This window comes from Bombina bombina, chromosome 3 (genome assembly GCF_027579735.1).
Source record: "Bombina bombina isolate aBomBom1 chromosome 3, aBomBom1.pri, whole genome shotgun sequence".
Lineage (NCBI taxonomy): Eukaryota > Metazoa > Chordata > Amphibia > Anura > Bombinatoridae > Bombina > Bombina bombina.
In genome coordinates, this window is record NC_069501.1 from 384440528 (window position 1) to 384459379 (window position 18852).

Here is an 18852-nt window from a genome sequence, read left to right on the forward strand (position 1 = left end):
TAAAAAATTTTTGGCTAAGAGGTGCCGTTTTCACCTCTTAGTCAATAGCCGTGCATAGCATGGCTATTGGCGGCGATCGATTGAATCAAATAAAGGAGCTTTCTACATTAAGGGCTCCATGTACGAAGCAGCGAAAGCTGCTCCGGAGCCTTTGCGGGGCAGGTTCGCATATGCGAGCCTGCTTCCCGCAATGTAAGAAGCAGCGGTCATTAGACCGCTGCTTCCTACACCCTACGCCACCTCTTAGGTGGCGAAGCAAAATCACAGAGAGCTTGCTCGCTCTCGGTGATTGACAGCCCCTTCAGTCGCGTGATTGGTCGCGCGACTGAAGGGGCGGGCATTACACACTCCGCTGAGTGTGTAATGGTACATACGGGCAAGCGGATCAATAGATCCGCTGCCCGTGTGTAGCGGAGGCGGGCGGACAGCTTTGCGAGTTAAGAAGCTGTCCGCCCGCCTCATAGTACATGGAGCCCTAAGTATCTTATACTTCATGAATGAAAGTGCCCTTTATTTGTTTCAATAGTAAATCCTAGCGTTTGTAAAATTTGCTTTCACTTTAACTGTATTGTAAGGGCCAATCCAGAAAAAAAAGACATGCTATAATTTGTTAGAGCATGTCATTTTAAAACCAGCGACCTTGTAATGCTGTGTGTTAAGCTACTGCATAGGGGTCAATCACAATATTTTAGAGAAGCTTATCTTATGCTTTTCAACATAAAAACACCATTAAAGTCTATGGAGATTTTAAATTATTTGATGCATGATACATTTAATTTTAAAGGCTTGTAAATGACCCATAATTAGAGTACAGCTCAGGAGGCTCAGAGAACTGCTGGTCCTGAGTGAAAACAGTTGCTGACCAAATCCTCAGTGCTAGTCACATTACAGGGTTGTTAGTTTTTAACTAATGAAAGCATGAACTTTTTTTTTTTTTTTTTTAACTATAATGGCCCTTGAAACCATTATCGACATACTCCCCAGATTACTGGCATTTTCTCTGAATTTGCAGTTCATGGTGGATTTTGCTTATTGAGATTTCACAACTGCTTGGCATGGTCTTTTTAAATTTGCTAGGCCATGTATGGAGTTAATTTGTCTGTGCTTTGTGTGTTGTGACAGACACCGGATACCCCGACTAGGTATCTCCACCAAAAGATTCTGCTTTCTTCCCGGAACCTGTAGCTGTAGAGCGGAGAAAGTGATTTTAGTTTAGCAAGAGCCCACCCTAATAACCAGACAAGATCAGTATTAAGGTAAAACGCAAACAGGCTTTATTAAGACAAACACACAGCTTATATACACAACTGCCATCTGATAAGAGCCTAATCTGATCAAGAAATCCCAGACCCTCCAGACAGGCTGGCGCCTCCATAGGAATGTAGAGATGCCACAATAGCAAGGTCGTAGTTTTGGGGTGATCCCGAGGGAGCGGCGGGCTATTCCAGGGTGTCGTTAGAGAGCTCGTGTTCCCCAGAGGCAACAGTCCAAAAAGCGACCGGAGCAGCAGCCTGGCAAAGGTACTCGGGAACAGTCCAAGATGTGCGTGTCCAAAACCCCTGTTTCCCAAGTGAGCTCCCCCTCAGCAATCACCCCAACCCATGTCCATCAAAAGCATAACAAGTCCCCAAAAGAGTGGAGCTCTGGGGCAAAGGGCCTCTGGAGCGACCTAGGTTAAAATTCAGCGGGGATCTTTAGCAAGTCGGCGAGTAGTTCCATAAGCCTGGCAAGTCAGGAAGGGGCCAAGTGGGCAGAGATCAGCTCTTTCTGTGACAAAGTGTAATCCTAATACAAATAGCAGGAGAGCTGGGGAAACGCAACAATCAAAATAGGACAGGGGGTGACCTTGGAAGTCTGGTATCCGTGACAGTGCTCCCCCCCCCTATAGTCCAGCAGACCCAGCTAGATTCCAACGGGTCAGCTTGGGGCTGTACGGTGATGGTACTCCAATTTTAGGTTGCTGGGAAAGGTCATGCCATCCCTGACAACATCTCCCACTAGAAAACAAAACACATAAAACATAAAGTTCTTTATGCCCCCCCCCTGGGTTTGTGGCATCACTGTTGCTTCCTGCTGGCATTCATCCCCTGCACCCTTGGGCATAAGGATATCCACATAATGTCAAATCTCATCACTCAGTTCCCAAAAAAAGGTTTCGAAATCAGGCCCCAGAACATGTGCCCACCCACAAGCAACACTCACAGAGTGGACTCCTGACTCTCCCATGAAAGGCCTCTGCTACTGGAGAGAGTGGCCAATTTCTCCTTCTCTCTGCAATCTGGCCAGCCGCTGGGGAGAAGGCAGGGTAGCTGGGGTTGCTATAGCACAAGGTTTGGGACCTGGGCCGACTGCCCAGCATTCCGGGGTTCACAGGTGGAGACTGTAGTCTCAATCACCCCCACTGGAAAATCCTCCTGGACAGGGAAAGGGCAGTGATCAGTATCTATCTGCCCGGTTGCCAACTCCACTGCTGGATGGACCACAGCTACTATTCCAGGGCTGTCCCTCCCTGGCTATGAGATGCCTAATAGGGGTGGGCAGAGGCTAGTGGCGCTCTGCTCCACTGCCAGCTCCTCCGCTGAGTTGATATAGGGGACCACCTCAGCCTCCTCCAAGACCACAGGAACATACTCTGGCTTTACAGTTTCCACCGCCTCTCCAGTATAACCCAGTGGGGTTGGTGGAGGGCATTGATCAATCTCCCTCTCAGGGCTCAGCTCCGGCCCTTCTGCTGTGGTTATGTCATGGGCACCCCTGGTCACCTCCACAGCCACAGGAACTCGGGGAAATGGGGCAAACCCAAATCCAGGGCAAAAGCCCTCCACATGTCCCCTGAGCACCTGCCTCCCAAAACACGGAATCCTCTCAAGTTCCAGGGTCCATAGTCGGTGGGGTGGAGGCTGGCCTGTGGTCCTCTCTAAATGCAAAGTAACAGAGGCTTCTGTTACAGTTCCCCCACTGGTATGGACCTGAGTTAGCTGAATGGCCCAGCCCCAAACTCCCTTTCTATTTTGGTTGTTGGCCACTGCTGCTGGGGGTTGAGGATGCTGACCTCTCCCTGGATCACACCAAGCTGCTGGGGAAAGGGATCGGCTACCTCCGCTCCCTGGAAACTACTCTGCCGCTGAGGAGAGAAATCAGCTATCTCCTCTCCCTGGAAATAGCTTGGCCGCTGGGGAGAGAGGTCAGTTACCTCATCTTCCTGGAACTGTCTCTGCTGCTGGGGAGAGGGGTTGGCTACCTCCTCTCTGTGCAACTGCAGAGATATCACAGGTGCTGGGTAGAGGGCAGCGGTGCTCAGCCCTAATGCCAGCACTTCCCCTGGTGCTGTGACAACGTTCCAATCCAAAGGCTTCATTGCCTGCTGCTGAACGGAATCTATCAGCTTTTTGTAGGCCACTTCCAGCTTCCATTCCTGGACACTTAAAAAATCCAGATCAGCTTGCAGCCAGGGTACCCCCAAGAGATTCAGCAGTCTCTCTCAGTACTCACTGATGTCCTCCGGTCTCCACTCCGCCTCGCTCCCAAAATCTGGGTCCTCTGTCAGCTTTATAAATAGCAATCCTGGGCCGCCAAAGCCCTCAGTGGGGATGCCATCCTACAGCCATGGTCATACTTGCATAGCATACCATCGGAGGGCCTGGTAGCCGTCGTCCAGTGTCAGCTCAGTCTGGACTAGTGCATCTAATTCAGATAGCCATTTCTCCCTGGGCTGCTCTCCCAGGAAAGGCACTCATAAGTCCAGCTGGAGCCAGTATCTTTCCTCAGCAGTGGGGAGGACTTTTCCACAATAGTCCTGCTACTGTTGAAGAGCCTCCCTCCAGAGTTTCCGGCGGATAAAGTCCCTCCATCCCAGCTCATCCTGTGCAGAACCAGGACCATCCAGTTGGGCCAGGGCGTCTTGCAGTGTCCATTGGACACTGCTCCTTATGGAGGAAGCAGATCCTGCCACTGCCAACCAGTTGTGATGGACCCCAGATACCCCAATTGGGTATCTCTGCCAAAAGATCGTGCTTCTTCCCCCAAACCTGTAGCTGTAGAGCGGAGAAAGTTATTTTAGCAAGAGCCCACCCTAATAACCAGTATTGAGGTGAAACACGAACAGGCTTTATTGAAACAAACACACAATTGCCATCTGATAAGAGCCTAATCAAGAAATCCCCGCCCCTCCAGACAGGCTGACACCTTCATAGGAGCCATAGGAATGTAGAGATCCCACAATAGCTAGGTCATAGTTTTGGGGTGATTCCAAGGGAGCGGTAGCTTTTCCAGGGTGTCGTTAGAGAGCTCCTGGTCCCCAGATGCAACAGTCTAAAAAGCGACATGATCCGTTACTGGGGACTGGAGCGGCAACCTGGCTAATGTGCTCAGGAACAGTCCAAGGTGGGGGTGTCCAAAACTTTCGGTTCCCGAGTGAGCGCCCCCTCAGTAATCACCCCAACTCATGTCCATCAAAGGCAAAACAAGTCCCCAAAAGAGCGGAGCTCTGGGGAAAAGGGCCTATGGAGCAACCTAGGTTAAAGTTCAGCATGGGATATTTAGCAAGCCCAGCCGACGTGTAGTTCTATAAATCTGGCAAGTCAGTAAGGGGCCACGCGAGCAGAGATCAGCTCTTTCCATGACAAAGTGTAATCCTAATACAAATAGCAAGGGAGCTGAGGGGAAACACAACAATCAAAATAGGACAGGGAGTGGCCTTTGCAGTCTTGTATCTGTGACAGGTGTAATTATTATTTATCCTGACTCGTATATGAACTTCTGCTGCCTCTTAATCTGCCTTTAGATTACAACTCTACCTATACCTGAATACACATGTATAACACCACTTGCTCTGGTCTAATGCAGTAACTTATATATTCATATTTGCTGCTTGAACTCTTGTGTATGACATTGGTTGTTGCTTGAACTTTTGTGTATAACCCTGGTTGTTTTATCCAAGACTGGTTGGTTGTTGGAAACTGTAACATCTTCTTGCTGAAAGAATGTCTGTTTATGATCCTACTTGTTTTACTGAATTAATTAAATCTGACAAACAATTTAACCTCTGGCTCCCTTAACACCTTTGTAATACCCTGCTCCCCTTGCTGGACAGTGTTCTTAGTCAACAACAACAGTTTGTTTCAGTAACCATGTTTACCATTTTCTGTGCTAAGCTTTTGTAACAAGATTGTATCAACATGGCCATATATATATATTTTTTTTTTACTGGACTTATATAACCAGACTGTTCCTTACCGTACCTGTAGCTTTAGCATAGTATGTAGTAGGATCAGGGTTCTGAATAAATTGCACTCTATCCTTTTTATAGGCAGGGGGAAACTACAATTTTCAGATTTAAATTACCGGAAAAGCTGCGAAATGAAAACTTTTATAGGGAATACAATTTTCAATGTAATGTCTTTTTAACCTGTTAGCTTAATGCCAAGATTAAACAAGTGTATTGCTGAAATATATTACTGAATAATGTACCCACCGCTGCATGGGAAAATATTCTATAAAGGAAACCTATTATTACAAGACAGTAACATTAAAATCAAGTTTCTAAGGAGTTCCTGATCATATTGAGACCCCAGGCCAAGGGTTTGGTACATGCTAGATTTAATATATGTGATGTGTTAGACATCATAACAAATGCTCTCTACAAAATAAAAACAAAAACACTGAGCTGTAATGACAGTTATGGGTGCTAGTATTTAAACAAGTATATTGAACTGCTGTATTTTTATCTTTAAAGGGACAGTGAACACCAAAAATGTTATTGCTTAAAAAGATAGATAATCCCTTTATTTACCATTCCCCAGTTCTTCATAACAAACACTCGCATAGATTTAGAGTTCTGCGTTAGCCGTTCAAACCAGCGTTAGGGGGTCCTAACGCTGGTTTTGGCCGCCCGCTGGTATTTAGAGTCAGTCAGGAAAGGGTCTAATGCTCACTTTCCAGCTACGACTTTTCCATACCACAGATCCCCTTACGTCAATTGCGTATCCTATCTTTTCAATGGGATCTTTCTAACGCCGGTATTTAGAGTCTAACGACAAGACTCCAGCTGCAGAAAAAAGCCAGGAGTTAAGAGCTTTCTGGGCTAACGCCGGTTCATAAAGCTCTTAACTACTGTGCTCTAAAGTACACTAACACCCATAAACTACCTATGTACCCCTAAACCGAGGTCCCCCCACATCGCCGCCACTCTAATAACATTTTTTAACCCCTAACCTGCCGACCGCACACCGCCGCAACCTACTATGTACCACTAATCTGCTGCCCCTAACATCGCCGACCCCTACATAATATTTATTACCCCCTAATCTGCCCTCCCCAATGTCGCCGCTACCTACCTACAATTATTAACCCCTAATCTGCCGACCGGACCTCAACGCTACTATAATAAATGTATTAACCCCTAAAGCTAAGTCTAACTCTAACCCTAACACCCCCCTAAGTTAAATATAATTTTATTCTAACAAAATAAAATAATTCTTATTAAATAAATTAATCCAATTTAAAGCTAAATACTTACCTGTAAAATTAACCCTAACATAGCTACAATATAAATAATAATTATATTGTAGCTATTTTAGGATTAATATTTATTTTACAGGCAACTTTGTATTTATTTTAACCAGGTACAATAGCTATTAAATAGTTAATAACTATTTAATAGTTACCTAGTAAAAATAATTACCAAATTACCTGTAAAATAAATCCTAACCAAAGTTAGAGTTAGACTTAGCTAGGGGTTAATACATTTATTATAGTAGCGGTGAGGTCCGGTCAGCAGATTAGGGGTTAATAATTGTAGGTAGGTGGCGGCAGATTAGGGGTTAATAAATATAATATAGGGGTCGGCGGTGTTAGGGGCAGCAGATTAGGCGTACATAGGGATAACATAGGTTGCGGCGGTGTACGGAGCAGCAGATTAGGGGATAAAAATAATATGCAGGGGTCAGCGATAGCGGGGGCGGCAGATTAGGGGTTAATAATTGTAAGGTTAGGGGTGTTTAGACTCGGGGTACATGTTAGGGTGTTAGGTGCAGATATAGGAAGTGTTTCCCCATAGGAAACTATGGGGCTGCGTTAGGAGCTGAACGCTGCTTTTTTGCAGGTGTTAGGTTTTTTTTTCAGCTCAAACTGCCCCATTGTTTACTATGGGGGAATCGTGCACGAGCACGTTTTTGAAGCTGGCCGTGTCCGTAAGCACTGCTGGTATTGAGAGTTGCAGTGGCGGTAAATATGCCTGTACGCTCCCTTTTTGAAGCCTAACGCAGCCCTTCTGAGAACTCTAAATACCAGCGTTGTTTAAAAGGTGCGGGGGAAAAAAAGCATGCGTAGCTAACGCACCCCTTTGGCCGCAGAACTCTAAATCTAGGTGACTGTTTTATTAATATACATTTTTCCTCTGTGATTACCTTATATCTAAGCTTCTGCTGACTTCCTCCTTATTCTTTTGCCTCCAGTTCTTTTGACAGACTTGCACTGCAGGCAATTAGTGTTGAATCTTAAATAACTCCACAGGAATGAGTGCAATGTTATCTATATTGCACAAATGAACTAACATCCTCTAGCTGTGAAAAAAACTGTCAGCTGCATTCAGAAAAGGGGCGGCCTTCAAGAGCTTAGAAATTAGCAAATGAGCCTACCTTAGTTTAGCTTTCAACTAAGAATAACAAGAGAACAAAGCAAATTTGATGAAAAAAAGTAAATTGGAAAGTTGTTTACGTGTCCTATTTGAATAATGAAAGTTTAATTTGGACTTTACTGTCCCTTTTACATAGTAATGAGGATAAGATATGGTTAAAGGCTTTATTGAATCATGTGCAAGAGATTGTCTGCACGTGCCATGTCTAAAAACTGAGGGTTATTGGTTTTAAAGATTTTAAGCAGTGTGCCTAGATTTATTGGCAGATTTTAAACAGACAATGTTAATTTCTGAGCCAACTAATTCTTAACAGAATACAGCACACATGACTGCAGCAGGTGACTGACTCTGAGTGTATGATCATTACTTCTTGGCTTGGAAACCATGACAAGTATTTATTGTAATATTTTAGTGACTATTGTTGTCATTATATTGGTTCTCAATCACATCTAAACAAGCTGCATTATTCTGCACAGAAAATAAGGACATTTAGAAAAAGGAGCTGCATAAAAGAATATTCAATGAATGAAAGACCATATTAAAAAACTATAATTTCAAGATTTTTTTTTTCTTTTGTTGGAAGTAAAAGCTTTGATGTCAGGGGATATAATAAGCATTCTATTCCATAAGAGGCTGTAATATAAGATAATGAATGCCTTTGTGGGAATGTTGTTTGTAATTAAATGTATACTTTTTTTTGTTACAACAAATACAAATATTTTTATTATATACACGCTGGAATGAAAGTGATACATTTAAAATGAATTCATCACTTCAATTTCCCTTTAATGCAGCATAGCAGGAGTCACAAGGAGCCGTTGGTTATTACATGAGAATCGTGGCGTTCATTCATCTGAGCAATACTGTAATGTTACAAATCAATAGTCATAGTCTAAGAATAAATAAATAAAAAAAACAATTATTAAACTGTTCCACACAAATCTGTGGAAATATACTTCACAGCTGCCAACATGAGCCCAATCATGTGATTGTGTGTTTACAGCTAAAAGGTTAAATGCTACATTTTGCTCACTTGGCATCTATCACACAACTAATTGCTTTTTATGTGAATAAAATATGTTGTCATTGTATTAACGTGATGATGATCAATAAACCATAAAGACAGGAAGAGTTGAACAATGAGACCACATGGCCCTGCATGATGTCTTTCAGCCATTTGCTCTAATCAAACCTCATATTAGACCCCTAGCTCTATTTAGAAATACAAACAACATTTTCTTCTATGTATATTTATGTGTATACATGTGTTTATATGTGTATGTATGTATATTCATGTGTATATCTGTGTTTATATATGTATGTATATACATGGTTTTTATATATGTATGTATATTTATGTGTATACATGTGTTTATATGTGTATGTATGTATATTCATGTGTATATATGTGTTTATATATGTATGTATATACATGTTTTTATATATGTATGTATATTTATGTGTATACATATGTTTATATGTGTATGTATGTATATTCATGTGTATATATGTGTTTATATATGTGTATGTATATTCATGTGTGTATATATGTGTTTATATATGTATGTATGTATATACATGTGTTTATATGTGTATACATGTGTTTATATGTGTATGTATGTATATTCATGTGTTTATATATGTATGTATATACGTTTTTATGTATGTATATATGTGTATATATTTGTATGTATGTGTGTATGGATGGATAATTATGTGTGTGTGTGTGTGTGTGTATATATATGTATATATATATAAATGTGTGTGTGTGTGTTTATGTATGTATGTATATATATTCATGTGTATGTATGTATAGTCGTGTGTGTATATATGTGTTTATGTATGTATATTCATGTGTATAATCATGTGTGTATATATGTGTTTGTATGTATAATCATGTGTATATATGTGTTTGTATGTATATTCATGTGTTTATATGTGTATGTATGTATAGTCATGTGTGTGTATATATGTGTTTATATGTGTATGTATGTATATTGATATGTATATATGTGTTTATATGTGTATGTATGTATATTGATATGTATATATGTGTATGTATGTATATACATATATACACTTATAAAAACATGTATATATGCAAGATATGTTTCACAATATGTTTTTTTTAATCAAGGTCAATGTGTATTTCACAGCAGCAGAAGCTCACTTCTGAGTGAGTCTTTGGGGCAGGCAGTAACTATAGTTTGCTAAAAAGACATTTTCAAGGTAGGGGGGTTGACAACATAATCCAGCGTTATTTAATTGTCTCTATGCTGATATAAACTTAACAAAATAGTGTAAGATCATTAGGGAAAATATAATTTATGTACCTTGTTATGGGTTATTAATTTTACTCCGTTAAATAATATTTGTTTATTTTAATAAGCAGTTTACTGTTTTGTGTAGATGAACTTCAGAAGACTTTCCTTGAGGCTGCAATAGAGGCCAGGAAGACTATACCAGGACCATTTTATCCATGCTTTAATTTAACTGGATTTCTAAAGAAGGCTTTACTCAAGTTTGTGCCTGACAATGCGCATGAGTTAGCCACAGGCAGACTGCATGTCGCACTTACTCGGTTGTCAGATGGGAAAAATATTCTGGTTTCTGATTTCAAATCCAAAGAAGAAGTTATCCAGGTAAGATTCAATAGTGTGAGCTGCACAATCTGTGGGTGCTCTACAAATAACTGATAATAATAATAATGAAAACTCATCAGAATTACTGCTAGATACCCAGGTATCTCTTCAGCTAAAAAAATACAATGGGGAAGAAGCATATTTGATAATAGAAGTCAAATAGAAACTTTGTAAGATTGCATCCTCTCTCTGAATCTCAAAAGAAAGAAATGAAACCCAAAAATCACTCAAGTTTGGTTTAAAGGGACATTCTAAAAAAAAAAATGCTGTGTTTTGTTTTACTATGTATTTTGTTTGACATAAAGTTAAAGGGACACTGAACCCACATTTTTTCTTTCGTGATTCAGATAGAGCATGCAATCTTAAACAACTTTCTAATTTACTGCTATTATCAATTTTTCTTCATTCTCTTGCTTTCTTTATTTGAAAAAGAAGGCATCTAAGCAATTTTTTTGGTTCAGTACCATGGAAAGCACTTGTTTATTGGTAGGTGAATTTACCCACCAATCAGCAAGAACAACACAGTGTGTTCACAAAAATGGGCCGGCATCTAAACTTACGTTCTTGCATTTCAAATCAAGATACCAATAGAATGAAAAGAATTTGATAATAGGAGTAAATTAGAAAGTTGCTTAAAATTGCATGCTCTATCTGAATCACGATAGAAAAAAATTGGGTTCAGTGTCCCTTTAAGTTTCACTCCAGATGAAGATATGACCTGCATAGCATCTGCAGGTATACAGAAACAATCATATAAATACACCAAAGTCTAGTGATAGACTTGATGATCACAACACAAGATCCTAAGAAAAGTATTACTGGTAGTTTGCAAGTGGGGGTTGTACATTATAACCTGCCTGTGACTCAACAGCTCAGCAAAGTCTTCACAGCCATTTTATATAGGATTACAGGGACAGTCTTTGGAAATGCCTTAATAGTTAAGAGATTGGCTATATTTTGTGGATATTTATTTTCAGATTATTGATGAAATTTCATGTACTTCATACAACTGTAGTAATTAATGAACGGTTTTGTCATTTTCATATTTCCACAGGCATTGATATGCAGCTGCTTTGTTCCTTTTTACTGTGGGATTGTTCCCCCCTCATTTCGCGGAGTGGTGAGTTTTACCTTTTCTTTGCTTTGTTAGTGTTTTTTTATTTTTTTCTCAACCATTTATTTTGTAGTGCTCTGTACTTTTCAAAATGTAATTATCAATATTCATAATATAGATTGAAAGGGATACTAAACCACAGTAATTTTTATTTCTTGATTCAGAGCATGCAATTTTAAGCAACTTTCTAATTTACTATTTTTTTTTCGTTCTCTTGTTATCTTTATTTGAAAAAAAATGAAATTTAAGGTTAGCAGCTTGCCCATTTTTGGTTCAGCACCTGGGTAGTGCTTGCTGATTGGTGGCTACATTTAGCCACCAATCAACAAGCTCTACTCAGGTGCTGAACCAAAAATGGGCCGGCTCTTAAGCTTACATTCCTGCTTTTTCAAATAAAATCTCATTCCACACATTCCTTTTAAACATATGTGGAGCGCGATTACGTAATTGTGAGCATGCACACGTCGAGGTAGCAAATCTCAACCAGGTAGCTATTTTTGACAGGACACGGCTGTCTGCCTTTTGGAAAAGCCAAAAACTCAGTTAAGGGGGGAAGAGGGAAAATGGGAACCTTTTTTTTTATTATTCTTAGATTTTGCTGGTTAAAATAGTGGGAGGGTGAATGGCGCATACCTCTCTGAGCTAATTACTGTTCCGCCAATACATCATATTGAAACTGGATTCAGCCAAAAGAGGAAACCGGCTGAAAGAGAATGCTAGTTAGTATAATCCAAAGTCTACTCGACAAAGGATTAATACGTCAAAATCACAGCACAAAGACACTGTAGATAATTTGTGTAGAAAGTACATCTTTATAGGACAATTAGATGTAAATTATCAATGAACGTATTATATTTAGATTAGCACTATGCATTAACTGGCAATATATAAGATCAGTTGCAAAACAAAGTGAATATTCACTGTGTAATATGAGATACCATGATGTTTAACCACATAATGTATGAGAATATTTTATTGCATTAAACAGTAATACTATTCTATACAGAAGGTTTTTTGCTCATATGATGTGTTAGCTGTATAAAAAACACTCGGTGCTTGAATCATAGAATTATTCTATTTATGAAATTCTTTACTTTTTATATTTAAACCATTTTAATATGAGAATTTATTATGATATACACTTGAGAATACTGCGACATTTGTTGCTACATAATATACGTTTATCCAAGAATCTAAAAGGAAAAAACTTTTTTCACCAGAGGAGGGCAGTATAGGATAACGTTTATGTACTCCCTGTAATTGACTAACGATTATAATAAACTAGTCCTAAAGCCTGTGTACACGGGCCATTTTTTGCAGTACAGCTGTTCCACTCCTTGCTCTCTCTCTCTATCCCCACTCTCTTTTGCTCTCTCTCTATCCCCACTCTCTCTTTTGCTCTCTCTCCCCCTCTCTCTATTTTGCTCTCTCTCTTCCCCCCTCTCTTTTGCTCTCTCTCTCCCTCCCCCTCTCTTTTGCTCTCTCTCCCCCTCTCTTTTCCTCCATCTCTTCCCCTCTCTTTTCCTCCATCTCTCCCCCTCTCTATTCCCCCCTCTCTCCCCCTCCCTTTTGCTCTCTCTCCCCCTCTCTTTTGCTCTCTCTCTCTCTCTCTCCCCTTCCTTTTTCTCTCTTTCCCCCCTCACTTTTGCTCTTTCTCTCCCCCTCTCTTTTGCTCTCTCTCTCTCTCCCCCCTCTCTTATGCTCCCTCTGCGACATTTGCTGCTACTTTATATGTTTATCCAAGAATCTATATTTTTTCACCAGAGGAGGGCAGTATAGGATAACGTTTATGTACTCCCTGTAACTGACTAACGATTATAATAAACTAGTCCTAAAGCCTGTGTACACGGGCCATTTTTGCAGTACAGCTGTTCCACTCCTTGCTCTCTCTCTCTTTTCCCCCTCTCTTTTGCTCTCTCTCTCCCCCTCTCTTCTGCTTTCTCTCTTCCCTCTCTCTTTTTTGCTCTCTCTCTCTTCCCTCTCTCTTTTTTGCTCTCTCTCTCCCCCTCTCTATTCCTCCCTCTCTCCCCCTCTCTATTCCTCCCTCTCTCCCCCTCTCTATTCCTCCCTCTCTCCCCCTCTCTCTTCCTCCCTCTCTCCCCCTCTCTATTCCTCCCTTTCTCCCTCTCTCTATTCTTCCCTCTCTCCCCCTCTCTATTCTTCCCTCTCTCCCCCTCTCTTTTCCGCTCTCTCTCTCTTTTGCTCTCTCTCCCCTTTCTTTTTCTCTCTTTCCCCCCTCACTTTTGCTCTTTCTCTCCCCCTCTCTTTTGCTCGCTCTCTCTCTCTCTCTCTCTCTCTCTCTCTCTCTCTCTCTCTCCCCCCTCTCTTATGCTCCCTCTGCAATATTTGTTTCTACTTTATATAAGTTTATCCAAGAATCTATATTTTTTCACCAGAGGAGGGCAGTATAGGATAACGTTTATGTACTCCCTGTAACTGACTAGCGATTATAATAAACTAGTCCTAAAGCTCGTTTACATGGGCCATTTTTTGCAGTACAGCTGTTTCACCCCTTGCTCTCTCTCTTTTCCCCCTCTCTTTTGCTCTCTCTCTCCCCCTTCTCTTCTGCTCTCTCTATTTTGCTCTCTCTCCCTCTCTTTTTCTCTTTCTCTCTCTCTCTCTTTCTCTCTCTCTTTCTCTCTCTCTTTCTCTCTCTCTTTTTTTCTCTCTTTTTCTCTTTTTTTCTCTTTTTCTCTCTCTTTTTCTCTCTTTTTTTCTCTCTTTTTTTCTCTCTTTTTTCTCTCTCTTTTTTCTCTCTTTTTTTTCTCTCTTTTTTTTCTCTCTTTTTTTTCTCTCTTTTTTTTCTCTCTTTTTTTTCTCTCTTTTTTTCTCTCTTTTTTCTCTCTTTTTTTTCTCTCTTTTTTTTCTCTCTTTTTTTTCTCTTTTTTTTCTCTCTTTTTTCTCTCTTTTTTTTCTCTCTTTTTTTTCTCTCTTTTTTTTCTCTTTTTTTTCTCTCTTTTTTTTCTCTTTTTTCTCTCTCTTTTGCTCTTTTTTTTCTCTCTTTTTTCTCTCTTTTTTTTCTCTTTTTTCTCTCTTTTTTTCTCTTTTTTCTCTCTTTTTTTTCTCTTTTTTCTCTCTTTTTCTCTTTTTTCTCTCTCTTTTTCTCTTTTTTCTCTCTCTTTTTTTTCTCTTTTTTCTCTCTCTTTTTTTTCTCTTTTTTCTCTCTCTTTTTTTCTCTCTTTTTTTTCTCTCTTTTTTCTCTCTTTTTTTTCTCTCTTTTTTTTCTCTCTTTTTCTCTCTCTTTTTTTTCTCTCTCTTTTTTTTCTCTCTTTTTTTTCTCTCTTTTTTTCTCTCTCTTTTTTTTCTCTCTTTTTTTCTCTCTCTTTTTTTTCTCTCTCTTTTTTTTCTCTCTCTTTTTTTTTCTCTCTCTTTTTTTCTCTCTCTTTCTCTCTCTTTTTTTTCTCTCTCTTTCTCAGTCTGTTGAAGGCCAGTTGTGTTTGTTCTCACGCAGTCTCTATTGCGCATGACAGCTTTGGACAAACACACTTGGGCTTTTATATTATAGGATACTTACCATGGTATTTTTAATATGAGATTGTATTTGGATTCATTAGTAGATACAGTGCAATATTTCAGGGCACTGTTTTGCAAAAATATTCAGCTAATACCGATTAAGGAGAATAGTTTCTCTCTCATCTAACAGTGTCATTTTTATAAACTTCTGTAATTGACTGAGAACTTCAAAAAAATATTCAATGGGGTTAATTATTTTAGCACTAGAAAAGGTATAACACATAGGGCTAGATTACAAGTGGCACGGTATTTTTTTTTTTTTTTTTTAGCATTTGTGAAAACTGCACTAGGATTTTCATTTTGGCACTTTGCGTGCACCTGCATGTACCCCCCCATAGAAATCAATGGAGAAAAAAAACTAACTCACATGATCTCCAATATTTGAGCCCATAGTGGATTACAGTGACATGCACTTCAATGCCTTTAGCAAAACATAAATACTCAGAGAAGGTTATAATATCGCTACTTCGCTATGGGATATGCATCTTAAGAGTAATATTTAAGTCCAAATTAAACTTTCATGATTAAGATAGGGCATTGTCCTTTTAAACAACTTCCAAATTAACTTTTATCATTATATGCTAATTTCTAAGCCGATGAAGGCTGCCTTATCTGAAAGCATTTGACAGTTTCTTTCATGTAATTGGCAAGAGTCCATGAGCTAGTGACATATGGGATATACAATCCTACCAGGAGGGGCAAAGTTTCCCAAACCTCAAAATGCCTATAAATACACCCCTCACCACACCCACAATTCAGTTTTACAAACTTTGCCTCCTATGGAGGTGGTGAAGTAAGTTTGTGCTAAGATTTCTACGTTGATATGCGCTTCTCAGCATTGTTGAAGCCCGATTCCTCTCAGAGTACAGCGAATGTCAGAGGGACGTGAAGGGAGTATCACTTATTGAATACAATGATTTCCCTAACGATTCATCTCCTACCTCCCTTTTCAGATCGACGATATACTCTCAATTTACCATTACCTCTACTGATAACTGTTTCTGTACTGGTTTGGCTATCTGCTATATGTGGATGGGTGTCTTTTGGTAAGTATGTTTTTTATTACTTAAGACACCTCAGCTATGGTTTGGCACTTTATGCATTTATATAAAGTTCTAAATATATGTATTGTACTTATATTTGCCATGAGTCAGGTTCATGTATTTCCTTCTGCAGACTGTCAGTTTCATATTTGGGTAATATAAACATCTTTTATAGAAAAAAAAAATCTTACCTGGGGTTAGTCTCTTTTCAATTGACTATTTCTTGCTAATTGCGGGTGGCATTAGGCCCGCGGGTGCGTCAAATGCTAAACTTTATTGCGTCATTCTTGGCGCGAAAATATTTTTGGCGCGGAAAAATACGTCTATGATGCAACTTCATCATTTCCGGCGTCATACTTGACGCTGAGACCATTCACACAGTTGCGTAATTAGTGACGCGAGTGTGTCATTTCCGGTTATTTTTTCATTATTTCAATACCCCATTGATTTTTGCCTCTTGATTTTTTCTCTATCAGAGGCCTATGCTATTTGCTTTTTTTCCCATTCCTGAAACTGTCATATAAGGAAATAGATAATTTTGCTTTTTATGTTGTTTTTTCTCTTACATTTTGCAAGATGTCTTTATCTGATCCTGCCTCATTTGATGTAAAATTGTTGAAATTATTTCGCCGAATGTCATTTGTAATAGTTGTCATGATAAACTTTTACATGCAGTTAGTGTATCCATCAGTAATAGCACATTGCCAGTTGTAGTTCCTTCAACTTCTAATGTGCATGATATACCTGTAAATTTTAAAGAATTTGTTTCTGATTCTATTTTGAAGGTTTTGTCTGCATTTCCACCTTCTAATAAATGTAAAGGTCTTTTAAAACTTCTCATTTAGTTGATGAAATTTCAAATGACTAACAACATAATTTATCCTCTTCTGATGAGGATCTATCTGATACAGAAGATCCTTCCTCAGACATTGACACTGGCAAATGTACTTATTTATTTAAAAGAGAGTATATGCGTTCTTTATTAAAAGAAGTGTTAATTATTTTGGATATTGAGGTAACCAGTCCTATTGACGTTCAGTCTAATAAACGTTTAAATGCTGTTTTTAAACCTCCTGTGGTTTCTCCAGTGGTTTTTCCTATTCCTGAGGCTATTTCTGATATGATTTCTAGGGAATGGAATAAGCCAGGTACTTCTTTTATTCCTTCTTCAAGGCTTAAAAAATTGTATCCTTTACCAGCAAAATCTATAGAGTTTTGGGAAAAAATCCCCAAAGTTGATGGGGCTATTTCTACTCTTGCTAAACGTACCACTATTCCTATGGAAGATAGTACTTCCTTTTAAGGATCCTTTAGATAGGAAGCTTGAATCTTATCTAAGGAAGGCCTATTTATATTCAGGTCATCTTCTCAGACCTCCAATTTCTTTGGCTGATGTTGCGGCTGCATCAACCTTCTGGTTAGAAAATTTAGCACAACAGGAATTGGATTCTGACTTATCTAGCATTATTCGCCTATTGCAATATGCTAATCATTTTATTGTGATGCAATTTTTGATATTATCAAAATTGATGTTAGATCCATGTCTTTAGCTATTTTAGCTAGAAGAGCTTTGTGCCTTAAATCTTGGAATGCTGATATGACATCTAAATCTAGATTACTATCTCTTTCTTTCCAAGTTAATAATTTGGTTCTTAGTTGGATTCTATTATTTCAACTGTCACTGGGGGAATGGAGTTTTTCTGCCTCAGGATTAAAAACCTAAGGGTAAATCTAAGGCTTCTAACCATTTTCGTTCCTTTCGTCAGAATAAGGAACAAAAACTCAATCTTCCCCCCAAGGAGTCTGCTTCCAATTGGAAGCCTTCCTCAAGTTGGATTAAATCCAAGCCATTTAGGAAACCAAAGTCAGCCCCTAAATCCGCATGAAGGTGCGGCCCTTATTCCAGCTCAGCTGGTAGGGGGCAGATTAAGGTTTTTCAAATATATTTTGATAAAATCTGTCCAAAATCATTGGATTCAGAGCATTGTCTCTCAAGGGTATCAAATAGGATTCAGATTAAGACCTCCTGTGAGATTTTTTCTCTCACATATCCCAGTAAATCCAGTAAAAGCTCAGGCTTTCCTGAAGTGTGTTTCAGACCTGGAGTCTTCAGGGGTAATCATGCCAGTTCCTCCTCAGGAACAAGGTTTGGGGTTTTATTCAAATCTATTCATTGTACCAAAGAAGGAAAATTTATTCAGACCAGTTCTGGATCTGAAAAATTTTGAATCTTTTTGTAAGAGTACCAACTTTCAAGATGGTGACTATAAGGACTATTCTGCCTTTTGTTCAGCAAGGGCATTATATGTCCACAATAGACTTGCAGGATGCATACCTTCATATTCCGATTCATCCAGAACATTATCAGTTTCTGAGATTCTCTTTTCTAAACAAGCATTACCAATTTGTTGCTCTTCCATTTGGCCTAGCAACAGCTCCAAGAATCTTTTCAAAGGTTCTGGGTGCCCTACTCTCTGTAATCAGAGAACAGGGTATTGTGGTGTTTCCTTATTTGGAGGATATCTTGGTACTAGCTCAGTCTTTGCGTACTGCAGAATCTCACACAAATCTACTAGTGTTGTTTCTTTGGAAACATGGTTGGAGGATCAATTTACCAAAAGTTTCTTGACTCCTCAGACAAGGGTCACCTTTTTTGGTTTCCAGATAGATTCAGTGTCCATGACTCTGTCTCTAACAGACAAGAGACGTTTAAAATTGGTTGCAGCATACCGGCACCTTCAGTCTCAGTCATTCTCTTCAGTGGCTATGTACATGGAAGTTTTAGGTCTCATGACTGCAGCATCGGACGCGATTCCCTTTGCTCATTTTCACATGAGACCTCTATAGCTTTGTATGCTGAATCAATGTACAACACTCTCTGGCATGGTGGATAGATCACCATCG

The 18852-nt window shown here is 39.4% G+C and overlaps 1 protein-coding gene across 1 annotated transcript in view; it reads left to right on the forward strand.

Moving 5' to 3' along the window:
* Positions 1 to 18852, forward strand: part of LOC128653321 (omega-hydroxyceramide transacylase) — a 61831-nt gene that overhangs the window by 28964 nt on the left and 14015 nt on the right. The window contains exons 2-3 of the mRNA XM_053706536.1: positions 10046 to 10278; positions 11333 to 11398. Coding sequence (XP_053562511.1) covers positions 10046 to 10278; positions 11333 to 11398 — 299 coding nt within the window. The remainder of the gene's footprint in view (positions 1 to 10045; positions 10279 to 11332; positions 11399 to 18852) is intronic.